This window comes from Tachysurus fulvidraco, chromosome 4 (genome assembly GCF_022655615.1).
Source record: "Tachysurus fulvidraco isolate hzauxx_2018 chromosome 4, HZAU_PFXX_2.0, whole genome shotgun sequence".
Taxonomy (NCBI): domain Eukaryota; kingdom Metazoa; phylum Chordata; class Actinopteri; order Siluriformes; family Bagridae; genus Tachysurus; species Tachysurus fulvidraco.
Window position 1 is genome coordinate 3,187,230 of NC_062521.1, and position 21,498 is coordinate 3,208,727.

The window sequence follows — 21,498 nt, forward strand, 5'->3', positions numbered from 1 at the left end:
TCGTAGTCAGTGACGACACGAGGACCCGTATGTGCTTAGACCGCCTAAAATGATTCTGGTAATCAACACCAAAAACTGTCGAATCGATTCATCGTTGTATCGGGTGGATTCAAAAGAGTCGTTTGGCGACTTGATTCTTAATAAATAGATAAATAAATAGTAGATTAAACAAACAAAATAAATAATCCCCACCCCCACAAAAGAATAGATAGATAGATAGATAGATAGATAGATAGATAGATAGATAGATAGATAGATAGATAGATAGATAAATCTCCTCTCCCACAAAAGAATAAATAAATAAATAAATCTCCTCTCCCACAAAAGAACAAATAAATAAATAAATAGATAGATAAATCTCCTCTCCCACAAAAGAACAAACAAACAAATAAATAAATAAATAGATAAATCTCCTCTCCCACAAAAGAACAAACAAACAAATAAATAGATAAATCTCCTCTCCCACAAAAGAACAAACAAACAAATAAATAGATAAATACATAGATAAATCTCCTCTCCCACGAAAGAACAAATCAATCAATACTTCCTCCCAAATAAATAAATAAATAAATAAATAAATAATAAAAATAGTTAAATCTCCTACCCCACAAAAAAATGAATGAATGAATGAATGAATGAATAAATAAAACTTGTGTTATCCTTAATGTGGCTGTGTGGAAAATATTTTTTACCTTTGTTTTGTACATTTATTGATTTAATCTAAATGAAACCTTTTCTTACTATGACAACCATAAGAATATTATTATTATTATTATTATTATTATTATTATTATTATTATTATTATTATTATTACTAATATTAGTAGTATTACAGTTAAGCACAAAAACTTGTGCCTACTGGTATATAGTATGCTTATGATTTACTTCTTAAGACCTCAGTAGAGCAATATTAAACATTTCCTACACACGTTAAATAGGAGAGATATTTTACGCCAGAATTCTGTTATTATAAAACGTCTGTTATTATCATAGTTAAAAACGTCTGTTATGTACTGTTATGTACTACACATCTAATTATAAATACACAATAAACATTATCCCAAGACCACTCCAATCCACTCACACACAAAAAACGCAAACATGGCAACCAGACAGTCTGCGTTTCTGTTCACACGTCAAACACGACGTGGCTCCTCCCACCGGACAGGTCAGAATAATCGGTTCACACCTGTGTTCACTGCAGCTCACGCTAGGGGGCGCCATAATCTCGACTTTTTAAAAACACAACACTATAAACATGAAGTAAATCCCTCACAAAAACATTTTTAAAAGCACGTCGTACTGTTATGTGTCATATACTGTATATACTTCATTTATTTATTTTCCAAACATGGTTAATTTATTTTCATGTGATTTTCCCACAACAATCATTTATTTTTATGTGATGAATTCTTTAATGTTCTCAAGTGATACGTAAGCAATTTGTTTATATTTAAATGTGTTTTTCCACAATTAATTAGTTCATCTGATATTTTATTTGATTTATTTTCACTTTCTTTTTCAAATGTGGTTTTCAATACGCATTTTGTCTTTACGAGTCTTTTTTATGTGATATTTTAGAAATAATTTTATTTTTCACAAGATTGTGAAAAATCTAATTTCAAAATTATTATTATTATTATTATTATTATTATTATTATTAGTTTGCTTGTTTGTTTATTTGTTTGTTTATAACAATGTATCATGTTATTTTTAAACAACCATTTTAGAAATTGTGCACAATGTATGAACAAATGCAGGAATGTGCCACTCCTACAAAATCCTTTTAATTCTTTCATTATTTACAATAACTTATTCTTTTTATATTTTGTGATTTATTACATGATTAGGAGAATTTCATCGTTCTTAAGACATAGTAACAATGCTAAAATGCAAATGAGCTTGGAATTGTTTCACTGTGAAAGAACCAAGACTGCGATGTTGGGTTGTACGAGTATTACACAAGGTGTTTTTCCACAGTTTGTGCCGAACAAGCTGTGCTTTGTTGACTTGGATAAACCTTAATCACTAGCTGACCATAAAACGAATCCGCTTTAGAACCAAATATTTAGTTCAACAGTAACTTTTATTTATTTTTATTTGTATAGCATTTTTAACCAAATAGTCATTGTTGCAAAGTCTGAATATAGATTTAAACTGAAAAATCCTCTGAGATTCAATGGAACCAGAAGAACCAGAGTCAGAAGGACACCCGTCCTCCTATGTGACAGCTGATATGTGTAAGATAATAAATACAAACGATGCTAAGTGTGATGAAAGGATGTTCTATATGAGTAACAGAGAGTAGGTTTCCTGGGATGAGCACAGGACAGTCTTTAGGATTACAACAGCAGTTTTTATGTATAGCTGAGATTATCCAAGCATTAAGGAAGCTTTAGGGCACTTGTGTAGATCATCCAGAGCCCCAGACATTGAGTCAAAATTCCCAGCACAAGAACACAAGATCATGTCAGGTGGCAGGTTAGTTTATTATGTACGCTTTAATCAGACGCCAGCTTTAAAGGGCGTATATTGTGATCAGAGTACAAGCAGGATCTCAAGCAGATCTAGCTATGACAGCATAAATGAAAGAACAAGCCAGGATTTAACACATGCATGCAACTTAAGAGTCATGTCATGTCATGGGAGAGGGTGGAACAAAGCATAACACCTTTACACACACACACACACACCAAAAAAATACAATATTCTGAGTGTCTAAGTACCAAAGGCTAACTGGAAGTCTACTCATTATTTTAGGTGTTTAGAAAGAACCTTAATTTATTGATGGAAGCAAGCGTGGTGGATCATACTGTAATAGACCAAAACATAACACTGTTTGGTGCTTTACAGATTATCAGTGTTTTTTTTTATTATTATAGCTGTAAAATATTAATGGAAGCAATTGAAGTGTGGATAGAAGAGGGGTAATATGATTAAAGTTTATAATGCATCCAGACAAGAAGACATGAGCTATTTTTTCAGTACCAAGCACTGCTGTATCTCTTCGTAGCAATGATAGTGAGAAGGAGAAAAAATAGTATACTAATAAACTACAGGAGCTTTAAATGGGAGGCTGGAATCACTACAAGGTCACATCAATAATCACTCAAAAGGTCTTTTATTGCTGCACATGATGTAACTGGAAGTTTCATAATCCAAATGATAACTTCTAACTTTAGCACTGCTGACTTATCATTGTCATGTCTTTACTCTTATTTTATCACGTCAAAAATATCTACTCTTGCACTTCTGACTAAATATAATTCATGCAATGTCTTTTTTTTTTTAAAGAAAGTTTAACACAGTTTCAGTTTGTACTTTCAAGTTATGGAAGCTTTAATAAATAATTGCATGTAAATAGATTTATAGTGTGTTTGTAGTATGTTGGCTTTGCTATAAAGCATTTTTTGGGTATCATGTGGTATTACATGAATAACTAAGGGCACACAAGGACAGGTGTTGCACGGGAACTGACACGGCAAACTGTACTTTGTAGCATAAGCAGACAGATATATGAGGCAATAAGGCACTCCTATTAATGTTATACGGCCTTTGAAATGTGTTCAATATCTGATCTATCAGTAAAGGAATTTGATCTCCTGGAACTTTTTTTTGTATGTCAGCTGTCATTTAGACATCCTGCCCTATTATTACTGAAATATGCTCTGTGTGTGTGTGTGTGTGTGTGTGTGTGTGTGTGTGTGTGTGTGTGTGTGTGTGGCCAGAGAAAACTCTTAGACTTCCATAACAGTGTTTATTTTTATATCTGCACCTAGCTTTCACCGTCTCTCTCAAGCTGCAGGTGTTTTTTTTTGTAGATGTAGATGCTTCATACGATATAATATGGAGCATATGGACCAGCCAGAACTGAGGGCAATCCAGTTGGGGCTCAAGCTCTTCTTACCAGTTCAGACATCAAAGACGTAATGGATGTCGAAGCCTAGTGGTTAAGGTGTTAACCCAAACAGATAAAACATAAGTCTTGATATGGGCATCTGCCAAATGCTGTAATTGTAATGTAATGTAATGTATAACGTAAAGCACTGTGTTAGTCAGCTACATCCACCATCAGGGTGGCATGAAGCTTTGCCACATCAAGTTACTCTCTTAAATGAAAGCTGTTCAGATAAAACTGCAGATGCAGATGACTTAGATGGTCATTTCTAACGTAGCGTTCGGTCAAACTACAGCTTCTTTACACAATAGTGGCCTAAAGGGCCAGCATGCACTGGTCCAGCATGCAACTTCCCACATTTATTTAACTGATTTCCTCGTCTTTAGCTGTTTCCTCCCATATTACACAGAATTCAGCAAATTGAGCATATAGTAGCCTGGAGCAGATGTGCTGACTTTGTAGAAAAATGGTAATACTTAAATGAAATTAAATGCAAATAAATAAATATAAAATTAAATAAAATTAAATAAAATTAAATACAATGAAATTAAATGCAAATAAATAAATATAAAATTAAATAAAATTAAATAATAATAATAATAATAATAATAATAATAATAATAATAATAATAATAATAATAATAATAATAATAATAAAAGGAAACAAAAAGAATATGACTATGATTTTGGAAACTAGAACAACTATTTTTTTTTTAAAGAACAAATGAAGTTTTTGGTAAATATAGAACAAAAAGCCAACTTTAAAACTATGCTATTGCAAATTCAAATAAAATCATAGCATTGGAAAAGAAGTAAGTTCACAATTATTTGGAACGAGTGTAGTTTTAACCTAAAATTCTAGGGAAATTTTCTGTCTGCACACGGTAGCTTAGTATTTTGAGCGGCGCCGTGTCACAAAAATCCGCTTATCAACTGTAAGGATAATAAACGATACATTATCTTGTACAGTAAAGATACTGTACCTGTCAATTATTGACCACATATAGAAAGGTGAAGTGTTTGATGGAATTTATTACAGTAGATATAAAAAGTAACCCTGATGCCCTCATATGTGAAACAAAAACAATGATTAAAATAGAAAGTTCGTCACAAAATGCAAACATCTTCAATAATTTTAAATAAAAATTAAAAAAAAAAACAAGGAGCAGATTATGACGAGGTGTAAAAGATATCCTGAGATGTCCTGTAAAATTATAGTAAAATTTTGGCAGCAGGTTTTCTGGATTGTTTACCGTCAATTTTAAAATCTTTAACACGTTTAAAACGTTAACACCAATTACGTACAATTACAACACAAAATCAGAACATTTAAGTTTAAATAAATATCTTCAATAAATGACTCAAAAATGTTCATATGGCTTGTATTAATCAATTTAATTCTAACATATTTATTCATAAAAAAATATTAAATTAAATTGAGCACCTCAGAGTAAAAAGGCTGAATGGATTGTCTGAATTCTGACCGAAATAAAATCCGCAGTTAAACAAATTTGTGTAGGAACATAAATGCATGTAAACAGGAGTCTTTCTTAGGGAGAGGTTAGTAAAATCTTTTATGTTAGTAAAATACTCATGTCCAAAAACCCAGAATTCTTTATACATTTTTGTCTGCACACAATACCAGTGAGTGTGACTGTGGAAACACAGCAATATAAAAGAGATTAGTTAGTGAATTTTAGAGTTGGAAATTGACGCAAAGAACAAAAAAAAATTACATTTAGGGCTAAATTTACAGCATCCCGTTGTTTATACATTTGAGGGTATATGGATCTTGCTCAGAGACCCAGCAGTGGCATCTTGGTGGACTTGTGATTTAAAACTCGTAACCACTACAGTAACCACTACAGTAACCACTACAGTAAATCGGACAAAGTTTCAAGTCCACTAAGAGGGAAAAAAAAAACAATGTTTTTATTATAAGGACAAACTGTGTTATGGAAACACATATTTAAGTTTAGACTGTTAAATCGATATTGAGCATGTGAGTGTGTGTGTGTGTGAGAGAGAGAAAGAGAGAGAGAAAGAGAGAGAGAGAGAGAGAGAGAGAGAGAGAGAGAGAGAGAGAGAGAGAGAGAGAGAGAGAGAGAGTACCCTCACAGATCGTTTTAAAACGAGGACATATTCAATCTAAACAACTTTTATCACTAGAAAAAGAAAAAACTTCCTGGAAAAAGTATCTAAGTTTATTCAAAGTTTTGCATTTGTGTTTTTTTTTTTGTTTTGTTTTTTTTGTTTTTTGAGCTTTTTGCTCAGTCAATGATTGATAACTCCCACACAAGGCAAAATAAAGCAAGCTTATCACACCTACCTTTTGGGAGCAGTAATAGTGACCAGGGGATTTCAGTACTGAGGCATGCTAGAGTGGTGTAGAAAATCACTGTATTGTACTCCAACATTAATTTGTGACAACTCAAATCCTCAAATCATGTAGCAAAACGAGGAGCATCACTTCACAGGAATCGAACCCACAACCTCAGAGTTGCGGGGCAAATCTGGGAGCCACAGGTCACCTCTCACGTCTAAATCCAGTCGTGATGGTTTTCTTAGCAAGACACAAAACACACTTCAACACGTAAGAAAACAACCATTTGTATTAATTCCATCTTGCTCTATTAATGGTGGAGAGAATAAATAAGAGAATAAATCCTGATGAAGGTTTCAGCCACAGCAGCATCTGACCAGTCGCACGGCTGAGCAAGAAAACGCTGTAAAATTCTTTACTCGTGCCCCACGACATCACTATCACTTCTTTAAAGTGTTTTTTTTTAAGTCTTTTAAGTGATTGACACTATTACGGTATTACCTGCTAATGAAAACAACAACGTTACTGTAGTCATTTAACATTTTTGTTTGTGTGTAAGTTTTCAAAATTGACCAATTGAATAAATATCAAAAAATCACATTAAATAATAATAAATGTAAAATGTCCAATAATCCATAGTGTAGAACACATATAGCTGTTTATGGGTGTCTTATAAGGTGTGTATATTTTTTATACAGTATAGAAGTCTCAAAGACCACACACGCGTCTCAAAGTCCATCGTTATCACTACAGTTATCATAAACATAAGTTCGCATACAGTGAGAGTGTGTTGTATGGTGTCTAAGCTCAGAAACATCATCGCGCTAATTGCAGTCCAGGGTTCGTTACAATCAGTGAACGGTTCGAGTGAAGAGGGAGTTAAAGTGGAAGTTTTAAACTTGCACCGAACCATCAGTTGTCTCTTTAACGTTCCGGTGAATTAAAGCACTCTGTTCCAGTGAGAAATGGGTCGCTATACCGGGAAAAGTTGTCGTCTGGTTTTCATGCTGACGATGACCAGCATGTTTTTCTTGGCTGAGATCGTGGCCGGTTATGTCGGGAACTCCATAGCGCTGGTGTCAGACTCGTTTAACATGCTTTCCGACATCATCTCGCTCTCGGTGGGTTTGATTGCTGCGCGCGTTCGTCGCCGCACCTCCTCTCCGCGCTGCACGTACGGACTGGTGCGCGTCGAGGTGCTGGGCGCGCTGGCGAACGCCGTGTTCCTGGCCGCCGTGCGCTTCTGCGTGTCGGCCCAAGCACTTGAGCGGCTCGCACAGCCCGAGGCCATCGACAAACCCGCTCTAGTGCTTGTCGTCGGCAGCATCGGCCTCTGCATCAACGTGGTGGGACTGCTTGTGTTTCAGGACTGGAGATGCCTGCGCAAGAAAAAAGCGCACACGACGCGCCGCGACAGCGAACCGAAGAGCGACGCGGACACAGAAGCAGGTGGATCCGAGCGAAAGCAAAAGCTTTCATGGTTTATAAGGTTACATCTAACGATAACTACTGGTTTAATACAATTTATTTAGTTCACAATCTAAGCTGTTTTACTAGGAGTAATTAAAGGGCCAAATCCTCGGCAAGGGATTTTCACAATTAAATTCTTGTACTTAATTTTAGCTTTAGAAACATTTCGTCAATAAAAAAGTCTGAACACAAAATAGAGGTTCAGAGACATAATATGCAGCAGTAAACACACAAAGTAGAACCACGTCCACTTAATAATGCAAAAAGTATTTGGCACATACATCTACAACTATATATAATCTGGACTTCAAAATCACGGATCCAAGAGTTTTATAGACTGAAGATGCATGAATGTGAATTTTCAAAACGAATATAATATTTGTATAAAACAAATTAATTCCCCATAATGCTTTTTTTTCACTTTTTGAAACTTTTCAAACCATTTAATATAAATTCTATTTGCGCTTTTTAGAAACTGTCTGTCTGGAAATAAAGAGGTTCATATACCGTAGTTAATTTTTTTTAATGATTCTGATAGGAACAGGTATTAATGTAACATTAAATAAAGCTCGTATACGAATATAAATGAATGAATGAATGAATGAATGAATGAAATGCTAATTTTTTCCAGGTTCCTCTGCGTTTTGGTGTCGCCTCTCACATCCTAGTTTGTCACCAATTTCTTTGATGCCACTGTTACAGTCTGGTCTTTCAGGAGAGTCTGTTAGCAGTAGACTTATTTTGGTTAACAGAAACTCTTGCTTATGCCCCTGGTGAACAAAGTGTAACTGATTAATATGCAGTAAAAGTTGATTTGACTAATGTGTGAAACTGTTCTCTGTTCATAGGATTCCAGCAGACAGAATTGGAAGAAGTGGATGAATTTGAGGATGAAGGCCACCACCTTAACATTAGAGGTACGTCTGGCCACCTACACAAGGTCTACGCCACAAACAGTTACTGTTTATCATAAAATACAACTTTTCCTTTTCACTAAAAGTTCCAGTGGACCAGAAACTAGTCGATGGACTAGTCGAAGGGGCTTTGAGATCTGATTTTTTTCTCCCAACTGCTATATTAAATACATTTTCCCCCTGTTCCTATCTCAGGAGTGCTACTCCACATGCTGAACGATGCTCTAGGATCAGTGGTGGTAGTGGTTACCTCAGCTCTGTTCTATGCCTGGCCCAAGGCACAGGATGCCCCATGTAACTGGCAGTGCTATGTGGATCCAAGCCTGACGCTGGTCATAGTGGCTGTCATTATGCCCTCTGCCGTTCCCCTAGCTCGGGAAACAGCAACCATCCTGCTGCAGATCATCCCTCGTAACATGCCCTTCAAAAGAATCTGTGAGTAACAGGAATTAATGAGGAATTATTATGCTGCCAATCTCTCTCTCTCTTTAAATAAAATATAAATAAATAAACAAACAAACAAACAAATAAATAAAAGATAAAATGTCAAATGATGAGTCTTGGTTGTGGAGTGGGCATCTGCTGATAAGTCATCAGTTTATAGCTAAAAATTGACTCCTTGAACTGAAAAGCTGGGTTTGACAATCAATACCTGTTATTGTTATTGTGGGGGGAAAAAACAAAAAACATTTCTTCTTTTTTTTCTCCTCTTGGCCCACACCCACAGTGCAAGAAGTGTGCAGCCTTCCGGGGGTCCTGAGCATCCACGATGCTCACATGTGGGAGTTGACGAAGGGACGATACGTGGCCTCGCTGCACGTACGAGTCTTCCCCGAGCTCCATAGTTCTCTCAGTGCAATCAAAATGCTCCATCAGGAGATCAGGAACGTCCTCCATAACTTCGGCATCCACAGCGTGACGGTTCAGTTGGAATTCGGCGACGGAAGCATGGAGAAGAGCTACTGTAGCACTCCGTGTTCCTCCCCCTCCTGCCTAAAAGTGTCCTGTTGCCCTCCTGATGTTGCTGGACTTCCACTGTGTAAAGCAAACCAACTCCCTCACCACAGAGAATTCAACACAGACATGTATGAAATAAGCAATGTACTCAAAATACAAGCACCGAGACCATCGATACATTCTTACACAGCCACAAAGCTTTAACAGCCGTATGACTGAAATCTTTCTGTTTGACTTTGAGCATAATCGTAAGGCTTAATTTGGGTCAGAGTGAAATGCCACAGTGTCTTTGACAATACAAATATTGATGCTTTTGGCCCAATCTATCCTAAACTGGGACTCTAGGCTAAAACACTAAATTCAATAGACTACAACGAATTCTCTTTGTTGGGAAATCATTTTATTTTTTTAAATACTTTTTGCATTACTTGCATTTTGCACAATCAACAAAGTCTTAAGATGTACAGAAGACCCCAATTACATGTATATACACTTTTTTGATCCTTTTTTTTTTTAATGGTTTGTTGTACATTAATCTTATAGCTGTAAAGAAATATTTTTTTCCTGTGTACTGGAAATGGTTCTGATTGTTTTGTAAAGCACTTTCTTCCCTCGATAAATGTACTTTTTTCAGACAATTGTGTGGTAATATTTTGTTAGAAGAAATATTTCTAGAATAGAATAGGGGGCATAGAAGCCTTTATTATCACCACATATACATTACAGCACAGTGGAATTCTTTTCTTCACATACCCCAACTGAGGAGGTTGGGGTCAGAGTGCAGGGGCAGCTATGATACAGCGCCCCTGGAGCAGGGAGGTTTGAGGGCACAGCAGTGGCAGCTTGGTGCTGGGTCTTGTATCCCGATCCTCCGATCAACAACCCAGAGCCTTAACCAATTGAGACACCACTGCCCGGACATAACGTTCAGGTGTCATTTACACTTACAGCATTTATCCAGAGCGACGTACAGAAGTGCTTAAATCTCCATCATTGGATACATTAATGCTGGTTCACTAGGTTACATACTTAAGATACAAAGAGTTAAAAACATTGTTCAAATGTTTAAAACGTGTCACAAGCTTTCAGCCATATAGCGTAAATTGTACTGTTGTTCACATCTTATCTTAAAAGGTTATTGTTGATGACTTTATAGTGACTGACATCACTGACTGATGGCTCCAGACAAGAAATGTGTAAGGAGTGGTTTACTTCTGCTTGGCTTATTTGTTTGCTAACGTCATCGGTTCAATCCGGGACAAAGCATTTACTGAAGATTAACGAACACACACGTATGAGCCCCGCACCACGTCCAAGACATTCCTGTGTGTAAGAACATGCCATGTCTTTGTACCGTAAGCTTCATATCCGACCGACTATTTATTCACTTATTTATTTTCAGTCCCATTCTGGATGTAGAAAGGGTTTTGTTAGTCAGAATGTTTTCGTTCCCAGGAAAATGTGCACAAAATAAGAGCTGTTTCTGCATTAAATGAATTCCCATGTATGAACTGTAGACAACAAGCTGAAAAAGACTTTCCATAATTTAATTTTCCTTTGAAATCGAACGAGCGACAAAAAGTGCAAAGGAAAAAAAAGTGAACACAGCAACGAACCTGCAAATTGTACAAACAAGTATACAGGAATCCACAAAAATAAACAAGGGACAGATCCAGAAAGTCCAAAGGGAAATGTAAGTACAAGAGTGCAGGATCTAGGTACTTCTGTAAGTGGCTGTTGGAGGTACTTACTTCAGAACACAGGGATAAACATCACATCGTTGTGTAAATATGGTTAAAGGGAAATTACAACACAGATGCCTGAAGAAAGGCAGAATCGGAAATCGCTTCATTTCTTATTATGAGAACGCTGCTAATTTGTAATGTTACATCAGTGACAAACCACAAACAACTAAAATCTAACACACACACACACACACACACACACGACACAAAGTATTCAAAAACAACACACTTTTTTTAAAATACACAATTAAGTCAAAGAGAAGTGCATGAGACCACATGAGGTCCCCACTGGGTCCATGTTGAATATGGAAAAGAGGCTCGAGTTCAGTGTCAAACACAGAAGGAAAACCAGGGATTTGGGGCTGGGGAGGGTGCGACGTTCGCTTTGCTGTAAAGAATCAGCGCACAGAGCTTCGCCGGAACACCCGAGGCACTTTAACAAAGCGGCGATGGTTACGAAAGTTCAGGATCTGCCATTCGTCCAACGATAGCAAGCGACCGGTGTTACGCAACCGGTAGTTTCTTTAGGAATAGAGAAGTCATGTAGATTATACAGATATGATTAACTATAACTTGGTGTGAAAAAACAAAAAAGCACATTTCCCTAAATCTGACTTTTAAAAAAAATATCAATCAACGTTAAACATGGATTTAATATTTGAAAATAATTATTTCTCAATATTTATATTTAAACCACTTCTTGCCAGTGTTTTTGTTTTCACCCACACACATCAGCATGCTCTTTGCCTCCTACGTTGTCAGCGTACCTGCGCGTGAGGTCTGAAGGGTGCTGCCACTTTCTCCCATCGCCTCCTCTATCCTGATTGGCTACGGTGTTCATGAGATGAAAAAGCTCAGTCATTACACCTGTAAAGCAATCGACAAACAGGGAAGATACGTCAGCAAGGGATAATCTGTAGAAGGAATCCTAATCACCGATAAAATATATGGCCACAAACGTCCTTATCTCTGATTGCGCTACCATGAGCTGAATGGCGAAGTTTGTTTTAAACAGTGAATCGATCCATATAAAATGTTTACCATCTTTCACGTTATCGGTTATGTGTCTCGTCACTGAGTCGACGTACACCTCCTTCCTTTTCTCCCAGTCCTCCTCTCTATACAACACCACCGGTCTGCAAACCACACAAAATGGATCAATCACTTCATAACCTACAAGTTGATATGGTTAACATCCAGTGACACACACACAAAGTCATTTATGATTGTTATTAATCTTTAATTTGGTGGTTATGCAATAGTGCACTCTACATTCAGGGTTTTAATAGGGTTTGTTATAAAAAGAAAAAGAAAAAAGAAAAAGGGAAAACTGTTAGTGCTAGGGTTAAAATGAACAGAATAAATACACATTTTTCTCTGAGGATAACTTCTAATAGATTTGCAGGCTGGTTACCGGACACTTGTAAAAGGGTGAAATGAACTACACGATATGAACTAAACAAGCAGCCAAAACATTTTTGGACAACCAACCATCACACACGCTAACTTCATAATAATCTCACCACATCTGAGGCAGGTTTGAGTGTGGTTAAGATCAGGCCACTCTTTCGTGACTCCTTCAACACCAACAGTGTCTTTAAAGAGCTCAGTTTGCACTCAGAGACACGGTCATGCTGAACCAGGTTTAAGCTTCTTAGCCGCATGGACACAAACTGCTAAAAGCAACAGCGTACCAGAGGCAACAGTTTGGGGAAGAGCCACAAGAATGCATGTGATGGTCAGGTGTGCACATACTTTTGCCTACATAGTGCAACATATCCTAATGTCACAGCTCAAGTCGGAGGTGAAAAAGTCAGTGCTTTATTTAAAAACCTCTGAGGAAAAACAAACAAACAAAAAAAACAAGAAACCGGAAGAAGAATAAAATAAACGTACAGTAAATCTCACACATGACACACACTACACATGCATAAGGACCGGTAAGCAAGCACAAAAGCTTAAAGACGGCAGGAACACCTTCATATGTGAGCCTATGATCCATCGAAGGGAAGATCTAAACTGCTGCAGAGAGAAGTTGTCAACACAAATAGCATCAGTAATCCCACTACTGTTAAAAAAGACAACAACCTTTGATTCCCATGTATTTAGGACATAATTGTAAATTACATCTAATTTAACTTGCTTGAGCATTAGACACACAAATGAGTTTAATTTCAGTCCGGTCTGTTTATTGTCATCTATATCTGTCATTCAGCAGTGACGGATGCAAAATATGGACACGTTATCAATAAAAAACAAATACATGTAAATAAATGGAGCTGATCGCTACCTATGAATCTCTAAACATTATTAATTATAATTACAAATGATCAGAATGTCAAATGCATGTTTAAAATAAAGGAATATAAAGCTCTTCCAGGAGCAAATCAAAGTAGAGTACCTTGGGACATCTCTGAAACCATTTCTTCGCCCATCGGATGCTGCTTTCTTCTCTGGCTGTTGGTGTGCTGGTGCTTTGACTGCTTCTGGCTGCTGTTTATTGGGCAAAACCACCTTTGATTTCACCTAAGCAGGACAACTTCGTTATAATCTTAAACATAACTTTTAACAAATCTATGGAATGTAGCATGCAAACATTTTGTATCTCAAACCTGGACCTGAAGAGGCAGCGAGTCGTTGAAGCTGTCTTCGGAGTCCATTTCCTCCCTGAACATCACTTGAATGTCAGAGGCAGCTTGCTGCTGACTGACCGACCGCACATCCTCCCTCACCTGGATAGCAGTGGTGTGCTTCTCCTGATCGCGGCACACCAACGACTTGTGGATCGCCGTGGTGCCTAGACGCGGTATGTTAGACTCTTTACCCTCGTTAACGCTCAAGAAAGGGATTGTGGTTGATGCTTCTGTATAATCAGCGGCCAAATTCACATACGCACTTAAGGAAATGGCCGAGGAGTCTTTTGCAGGCTGGCGAATTATTGCAGGTGAGGACCAGCTCTCTTTCTCTAAGTTTAGCTTAGGACTTAATGGAGTTCGCCTAACAAACTCCCTAGATTTGTGCAACGGGGTGGATGCGATTGGGATCGTCCTTTTATATGATCTTGTAAAATTCAACTCCTCCTCGCCTTCTGTTGTGTCTTTTTTCCCCCCTGGTTCAGGTGTGAAAAACGATTTAGTAAAATAGCCTTCATCGCTTCCGGTTTGGGTGCCTAGCGAGCACTCCAAAACGGAGGCTGAATCTGGAGAAGAGCGTTTGTCAAGGCAGGGTTTTTTCGGTGGGGTGTCGTACGTATCATCGAGGCATGAATCATCCAATCGTCTCTTGCGTCCAACAGACGCCCTGCTGTTATCGAACTCTACTTTCAAGGTCCAAGAAGGTTTGTCAGGACTCAATGACCGATTGCCCGAACATGAACCGAAGGCTTTGCAATAGACCATGCGAGAATAGACGGAGAGGGGCTTCAAGTGCGGAAAGTACTTCTTATCTGAGCCACCTTTATAGGAAGTGGCCTTTATGGGCTCCTTTCTGTCTGCCATCAGGGAAACTATACAGCGATAATTTTACACAGGAGTCGTGGCACCTTAAAAAATAAAAAGACAATCATTACATTTTCACACAGCAAAAGGGTAGCTACAGTCTACATTCCCTTTGCTTAATACATGTGGCATACAAGTGTACTATTGAGTTGTTCAAGCTACAGTAATATATTTGTTGATTGATTTGACAAAGTTAAAGAGTTTCATCCAAAAACAAGTAGCATAAAATAGCTAGACAATTATTGTACACGTTAAAATGATAATCGTAATATTTTAAACAGGGTTATGAATATTCAGAAAATAGATTTTCATATTTAAATGAGTCACTGGCTGCTAATAAGGCGACAACAACAAAAACATATCCTATAGAGAATAATGCCCAAGTGTCAAAACAAATGAAGCAAATCACTAAATTAACACGTCTTTTTAAATAAAACCTGATTATTAGTTAAAAAGGTGTCGTTTACTAAAAACTACATAAACTCCACTTAACAGTGTGATCGTTGACACCAAAATATTAACCAGATCGAAACAATTTAGCTGTTAGCTAGCTAGCTAACAAACATACGCAGACAGTAAGGTTTAATCGTTTATATGTTGATATGTGTGTGTGTGTGTGTGTGTGAGTAAATGTGTGTAAATGTGCTTATAGAAATACATTACTTACAAAAATGTACGACTGTGCTAGTGCTGTTAGCTAACCTGCGCTAGTTAGCGGGGCTAGCTAATCTGCGCTAGTTAACTGATCTGTGCTAGCTAATCTGCGCTAGTTAGCGGTGCTAGTTAGCTAACCTGTGCTACTTAGCTGTGCTAGCTAATCTGCGCCATTTAGCTAATCTGTGCTAGTTAGCGGTGTTAGCTAATCTGTGCTAGTTTTCTCTGCTAGTCTATACGTAGCTAGTTTAAAACCCAAAATAAAAAAACTTCATTTAATTAAGGATTAACTAAAGATGATTTAGATTCAGGTTAATTAGCTGTGAGGTAAAAACTTACCTGAAACTAAGGACACTATCGAGTTTAGCACATTTTCTACCGTTGCAGAAGAAATTTAAAACGTACTGATTTGGAAATCGGACGCGCTCCTATTTATAGTTTCGCGCACAGCGTGGCTTGCGATTGGCTGATTTGTGTAGCCACGTGCACAAATCTAGTTTATGAGATGCGTCATACACTCTGTGGCCACTTTATTAGGTACACTTTGTACGTCCGTCAGCCCTAACATCACAGATGCACCTAGGTGGTTACTGTTAAGCACTTTATTCTTCACCTTCACACATAGGGTTCGTGCCAGGCATAGGTTAAGGTTGTGTGTGCTTTAAAACACCCCATTCCTGTCCTGCCTTCATCTGGAGAAAGCTTCCCTCCATATATTTTAAGGCGGCTGTGCGGATTTGTGCTAATTCAGCCACAACAGCATTACTGAGGTCAGACACATCATTGAAAGAGGAGGTCCGGCGTGCAGACGGCGTTCCACTCCCTCCTAAAGCTATTTACATGGGGTCAGGGTCACCATAGGACACTCAAGTCCTTCAAGGTGAATAAACCCATGTCTAGATGTCTATAGCTATGATATTTAGTGTATCTGCAAGAAATTGGTAGGCAGGAGCAGAAAACAAAAGAATCCAAGTCATTAAATTCCATCAACATGTACATACTGTACACTCACTGTAAAGTTATGGTCTTTAATACAAAAATGTTGTATGCAGTCAAAAATCTGAGCACTGAAATGAGAAAAGGTCAATCTAAACAATGGTATTTTAACACTGAGTTTAGCTGCAGTAAAAATAGGAGTAATAACAAACCCAGTCGGGGCAGAAACATGTAAAACCAAGCGAGTGAAAGATGATTAAGTAGCAGGAAAGTTACGCACAGCAGGTAGGTATACGTTCCTTATGTAACGATCTGATCGTGAACATGACCTCATTGATAAATTTTGGGGGAAAAAAACCAACTAAAACACACAAAACACAAATCATTTAGTCATTAAACAGTTCCCTGAAATTAAAACCGTGTGCTTTTGAAAAGATTCTTTGCAGGGAGTACAAAAATACATTTTCCAATAGAAAATATAAGTACAAGATTGTCTTCGGTATAAACTCTCTCCGTGTATTTATCCCGAGATGCTGGAGCTCGGCCGGAGCCGTGAAATAAAAGCACCCTGTAATATAAAGCAGTGTCAACATGTCTGATCACACATTTCTTTGAACGTGTTGTCCTACAGATGACCAGACCTGGGTCACAAACGCAACGTTCTATCATCAGCGTACAGATACCTTTAAATGTTAACAACCCAAGTGATGTTAATCTCTCTAAATGAGAGAACATTACAGTGTTAAACTGCATAGCCCAATTCGCAAAGCTTAAACGAACCGCTCGAAAAAATTATACATATCCAAATTACACACAGTTTTCATACAGCTTGAACACGCAAACAGACAAATAAAATGGCAGAAATCAAAATTACAAAACAGACTGTAACAGAAAGCATCGTAATACAAAAGGCAGACTAAAGCCAAATACCGCTCATAGGAATACTAATTATAATTATAATATATATTAAAAAAAAAAAAACAATTATTGCTTTGGTCTGTGCAATTCTTGTATTCTGATGAAGACGCATCATCCTGTCCATTAATCAGTGTCACCGTCATCCTCTTTCCCTTTTTCATGTTTCTGTCCATCCTCTCTGTCTTGCTTTCTCAAAAGCCGAACGCATCCTCTGCGTCGGCCTTGTCCCAATTGCAGGGCGACAGGCACTCGTCAGCGTTGTAGTCCTGAGGGTTTAGCCCAGTGTCCAGGACCTGGGGGTTAGCACGACACTCAGCGAGTCTGCGGGTCACAAACACAGAGACGACAATTAACAAGCGAATCGATTTAACATGACTTTTTTGCTGGCCTGAAAATTTAGAGCAGAAAAAAAAAAAACAATAACAAAAAAAATAATAAAAAGATGCTGAGATGCATAATAAATAAACTAAAGATTAAAAATATGGTTATCAGGGGATGGAGGTTATTTAGAGTTTTGTGTTTCAGTGTTTAAAAAAAAAACTCCTACAACCACGACAGAACTTATCAATTACTATTTCGACATTTTAAATAATATTTACAGAAAAAACAAGAAAAAAAAACCACTTACTGCTGAAACTGACTTTGTGACTTGTGACAAATGTCTAATTTCGTCAGGAAATAAGATCTGATATCAAATATGCTCTTATAAGACTCTCACTTTGTAAATTGCTGGATCTTATTCAGTCTGGCAACAGTGACACAGTGAGATGGCAGTTTACATTGTATTCTGTACGAGTACCATAACAAAACACACACACACACACACACACACACACACACACACACACACACACACACACACACACAATAATATATATAAAGCGAAGGATGAACAGCATGGACATACAAGTCTATTTGTAGTAAGTCAGACTGGATTTGTTGGAGTTCTCATCCATTCCAGGGCCTCACTAGATATTGCAGTAAATTGTGTGGAAATTGCTCAGTTTTGCTCTGTGTTACTCACACACGAATTTATGAACGTCGCTATAAAATTTTGTCATGTTATAATACCCGAGTGTAAACTCATGGTGACTTTTTTTTAACTCATTCCAACTGGTAAAGGCTCTTGGGTGAGCGTTAAAGCATCTTACAGATCGCATGTTAATTCACCTCGACTTACTACTATTAGACAACAAAGTGAATGAATGAAAAACTACGGACATAAATAAATACTGTGGCTAAGAGCAGGCAAAGAACCCTGCCACTTTCAAATAGATATACTATTTAATTAAATTTTTTAAAACAACAAATCATTATTAAATCTTCTTGGATCTGAACAGGGTTCTAAGCAGGGAATTATGAGAGAGTCGAGATGAGAGAGTTCTACACATGAGCTACGGTGAAGACTATCACAGGTGAACAGCACTGCTTGGTTTAATGGTTGTAGATGTGAATGGAGTCAAATGGATGGCGGAGGACGTGACGGGTCTGCTAACGACACGTCCGCTTGATAAAGCTCACTTTTACCTGAACACGACTCAAAACTATCCAAACTGTGGCTGAAGGAAAACACACAATCACAAAAAAACGTTAATCAGCTTCACTTTATGACTGAAATGCTCTGGTCAGCCTGTAGATGGCGCTGGACATCTTTTCCTAAGACTTTCAGCCTCCACACACACGTTGATGTTTTAATTGATAAAAAAAACATGAACGATTGTCAATATAATATTCTGAAATACAAGAGGAATAAAACACAGTGTGTTTTACTTACTCGCACGCTTCCGCATACACGTTAATGCAATCGATGCCCAGTTTCCCTGTAATTATCCTGCACACTCATTATTCATCAGATAAAGGAAAAAAACTTGATTTTAAGTAAGAAGCTTTCAAATTTACTGAAAAACTTTCGCAGAATGAAGCTGAAATAAAGTCCTACAGCTTTACAAACATAACTCGACAACAATTTCTGATGAAACATGACAAATTATCCAGAATTTGTACAAGACTGGACTGGACTAGACACACGAAGGCATCGGTTGCTGTGCATCAGGGACTAAATGTTCTTTAAAACTCAAATCAGTGTTTCCCAGTATATAAACAAGCTTCAAATTCTCAGCACACTTTCTAAAAGGCCACAGTGACAGAGCGGGACACTCTGATAAATATTCACCTCTGAACCAGAGATGAAAATGAAAACGTGTCAGACGTCCGACAGCGAACCTGCAGGCTCAAGACGAAGGTCTAAAGGTCGGTCTGTCTCTGTATGAACCTGTTACACCTGCTCTGATGCTCTTTGTGAATAAAGTGGCACGGGGACAGAGAAACAGTTCAGTGGCGGATTGACCTGCTTCATTTAAACTAAATCTTATTTAAAAATACCGTCAGAAACGAATAAATCTATTTTACACAGACATCGTTTACAATAGTCGGCAGACGTCTTTATCCTGAGCATCGTAAAAGGTTAACGTTAATTAACAAGAAGATAAAATAATTTTGGTTTCTGTTCGTTTTCCCTATTGTGATGTGGTAGCCTAATGGTTAAAGTGTTGGGCTACCAATTGGAAGGTTGCGAGTTCGATTCCTACATCCACCAATCTGCCACTGCTGGGCCCCTGAGTAAGGCCCTTAACCTTCAGTTGTATAAAAATGAGATAAAACTCCCTAAATGCTGTAAATGTAAATGGGATAGTGGTCCAAAAAAAGAAAACAAAACCCAAACAAACAAAAAAACCCAGTGGTGGGCGCAAACTTTTAGAAAAGATATTGCGCAACTTAGTTATAAAAGACGCATCTGAGCCGGTGAGTGCAGAGAGACGCTACACACTCACGGTGGCCGATATTAGCTCTAACTGGAATGAAACTGAGCTCCTAATCATACTGATTTAATTAGCTTTGGGTGTGACTAATTGAATTTTGTAGGATTTGTCCAGTTGAGGCACTCGGTAAGAAAAATGTAATGAACGGAGAAGTGTTCAGAGCTTTAGGACTCTAAGCTGCGGGCTTTGATAAAAAGAAATTTGGCTTACAGTTCCCAGATAAAACCAAGTCAGGAAATCTTAAAGTTTGTGCTACATCGGAGAGACACGTACGAAAGAAAAACTTTAGACCGTCAATCATGATTTGTTAGATAAACCTCAGTCCTAATCTGAATAACTCATTGATTTCATGCATGAAATAAAGAGGAGCAGTGAGCTTGGGTGTGGTGCCGCTGCAAGAAAAGAAAAAAGAAAAAAAACACCACCACCATCATCATCATAACCTCTCAGGCTATTTTTAGAGCTGCATGTGAAGGAAATGAAACTGAGTCTGCACGCACAGATTCAGGCTTATGCTGCATAACGTGTGGTGAGACTGCAGAAAGAACGGATCGTACGAGCAAAGCTACCGTTACTCTCAAAACTCTCAGCTGAGTAAAGGAAAAAAAATGCTGAAACTGGTTCGAGTTCGGTTCAGCTGTCACGCTGTTACGTTCTTTGTTAATGAACTAGAAAACAGAGACTAAAATAAAACTCCACTCACCTTGAGAAGGCTTCATCCAGACCATCATCGAGCTCCTGTGTGAGAAAAGAAAAGGCCCGAAACTGATGAACGCAGTCATGACGAACATACAACATACAACACGAGATGAAACACTAAATCGACTAAATGTTGATCGTCTTGGTGCTTTAACTTGCAGCCTTTATTCCAGATCTCACTTATGTAGACTGGTGCAGTTCCCTGAGCTCCTAATCTAATCAGAATGACTTCTGCCTGCTGGGACCAACAAATTTAATCTGCATAAATTGCCCTGTCTAGACATTCAAACAGCAAGCGAATACAGTCAGAGGGATCGCCATGAGGTTATAAGATCAGCTAATCGGGAAGGATATAGGAGAACCTTGCGGTGTTTTGGTAACACGGCATCGCGTTTGTCTTAATAAATTCGAGAGAGAGACGATAAGAGAGGTCGACGAGGCAGGGACTACAAATGGGTAAAAATTGTGGCGTGTCGTTCTTTAATAATCATACAGAGAGAATTGATAAATTGTTGGGAGATTAATGGGATAAAAGGCTTTAGAGAAGCGATCGGTTGTTTGAGCTTAGACGGCACATGTGGATGTATTTTAAACCACACAGCTTGTATTTTTCCTTTCGAACATCAAGCTAATAAATAAATAAATAAATAAATAAATAAATAAATAAA

The 21,498-nt window shown here is 37.8% G+C and overlaps 3 protein-coding genes across 6 annotated transcripts in view; 1 reads left to right on the top strand and 2 right to left on the bottom strand.

The window, feature by feature from the left end:
* The first annotated feature begins 7,186 nt into the window (after positions 1 to 7,186).
* On the top strand, positions 7,187 to 10,200 carry LOC113655325 (zinc transporter 10-like). The gene is made up of 4 exons (XM_027165809.2): positions 7,187 to 7,670; positions 8,540 to 8,608; positions 8,801 to 9,040; positions 9,333 to 10,200. The coding sequence occupies exons 1-4, from the start codon at positions 7,187 to 7,189 to the stop codon at positions 9,764 to 9,766; spliced, it is 1,227 nt and encodes a 408-aa protein (XP_027021610.2). The 3' UTR covers positions 9,767 to 10,200.
* An 888-nt stretch (positions 10,201 to 11,088) lies between these two features.
* On the bottom strand, positions 11,089 to 15,950 carry LOC113655324 (S100P-binding protein). Of its 3 annotated transcripts, none has more exons than XM_047812814.1 (6): positions 15,798 to 15,950; positions 13,920 to 14,848; positions 13,709 to 13,800; positions 12,349 to 12,443; positions 12,075 to 12,174; positions 11,089 to 11,829 (listed from the first exon to the last, which is right to left on the bottom strand). In XM_047812814.1, the coding sequence occupies exons 2-6, from the start codon at positions 14,802 to 14,804 to the stop codon at positions 11,706 to 11,708; spliced, it is 1,296 nt and encodes a 431-aa protein (XP_047668770.1). In that variant the 5' UTR covers positions 14,805 to 14,848; positions 15,798 to 15,950; the 3' UTR covers positions 11,089 to 11,705. The 3 variants fall into 3 exon arrangements, with proteins under 3 accessions (XP_047668770.1, XP_047668771.1, XP_027021609.2); XM_047812815.1 differs by having other exon boundaries at positions 12,038 to 12,174; positions 13,709 to 13,833; XM_027165808.2 differs by having other exon boundaries at positions 13,709 to 13,833; positions 15,798 to 15,949.
* A 522-nt stretch (positions 15,951 to 16,472) lies between these two features.
* The window catches only part of ldlrap1b (low density lipoprotein receptor adaptor protein 1b), a 25,798-nt gene continuing 20,772 nt past the window's right edge, over positions 16,473 to 21,498 (bottom strand). For both annotated transcript variants that reach the window (XM_027165810.2, XM_027165811.2), the window contains exons 8-9: positions 20,835 to 20,869; positions 16,473 to 17,633 (exon numbers count right to left, since the gene is read on the bottom strand). In XM_027165810.2, the coding sequence (XP_027021611.2) occupies positions 17,504 to 17,633; positions 20,835 to 20,869 (165 nt within the window). In that variant the 3' untranslated portion in view covers positions 16,473 to 17,503. The remainder of the gene's footprint in view (positions 17,634 to 20,834; positions 20,870 to 21,498) is intronic.

What these genes read in the sequence shown, in the direction of transcription:
- LOC113655324 (XM_027165808.2), bottom strand. Translation starts at nt 14,804, where the DNA reads ATGGCAGACAGAAAGGAGCCCATAAAGGCCACTTCCTATAAAGGTGGC. An exon ending in GGTTTCAGAGATGTCCCAAG is followed by an intron (nt 12,444 to 13,708) that starts GTACTCTACTTT and finishes TGTGGTTTGCAG; the next exon opens with ACCGGTGGTGTTGTATAGAG. An exon ending in AACCGATAACGTGAAAGATG is followed by an intron (nt 12,175 to 12,348) that starts GTAAACATTTTA and finishes ATTGCTTTACAG; the next exon opens with GTGTAATGACTGAGCTTTTT.
- LOC113655325 (XM_027165809.2), top strand. Translation starts at nt 7,187, where the DNA reads ATGGGTCGCTATACCGGGAAAAGTTGTCGTCTGGTTTTCATGCTGACG. An exon ending in CCACCACCTTAACATTAGAG is followed by an intron (nt 8,609 to 8,800) that starts GTACGTCTGGCC and finishes TTCCTATCTCAG; the next exon opens with GAGTGCTACTCCACATGCTG. An exon ending in CATGCCCTTCAAAAGAATCT is followed by an intron (nt 9,041 to 9,332) that starts GTGAGTAACAGG and finishes CCACACCCACAG; the next exon opens with TGCAAGAAGTGTGCAGCCTT.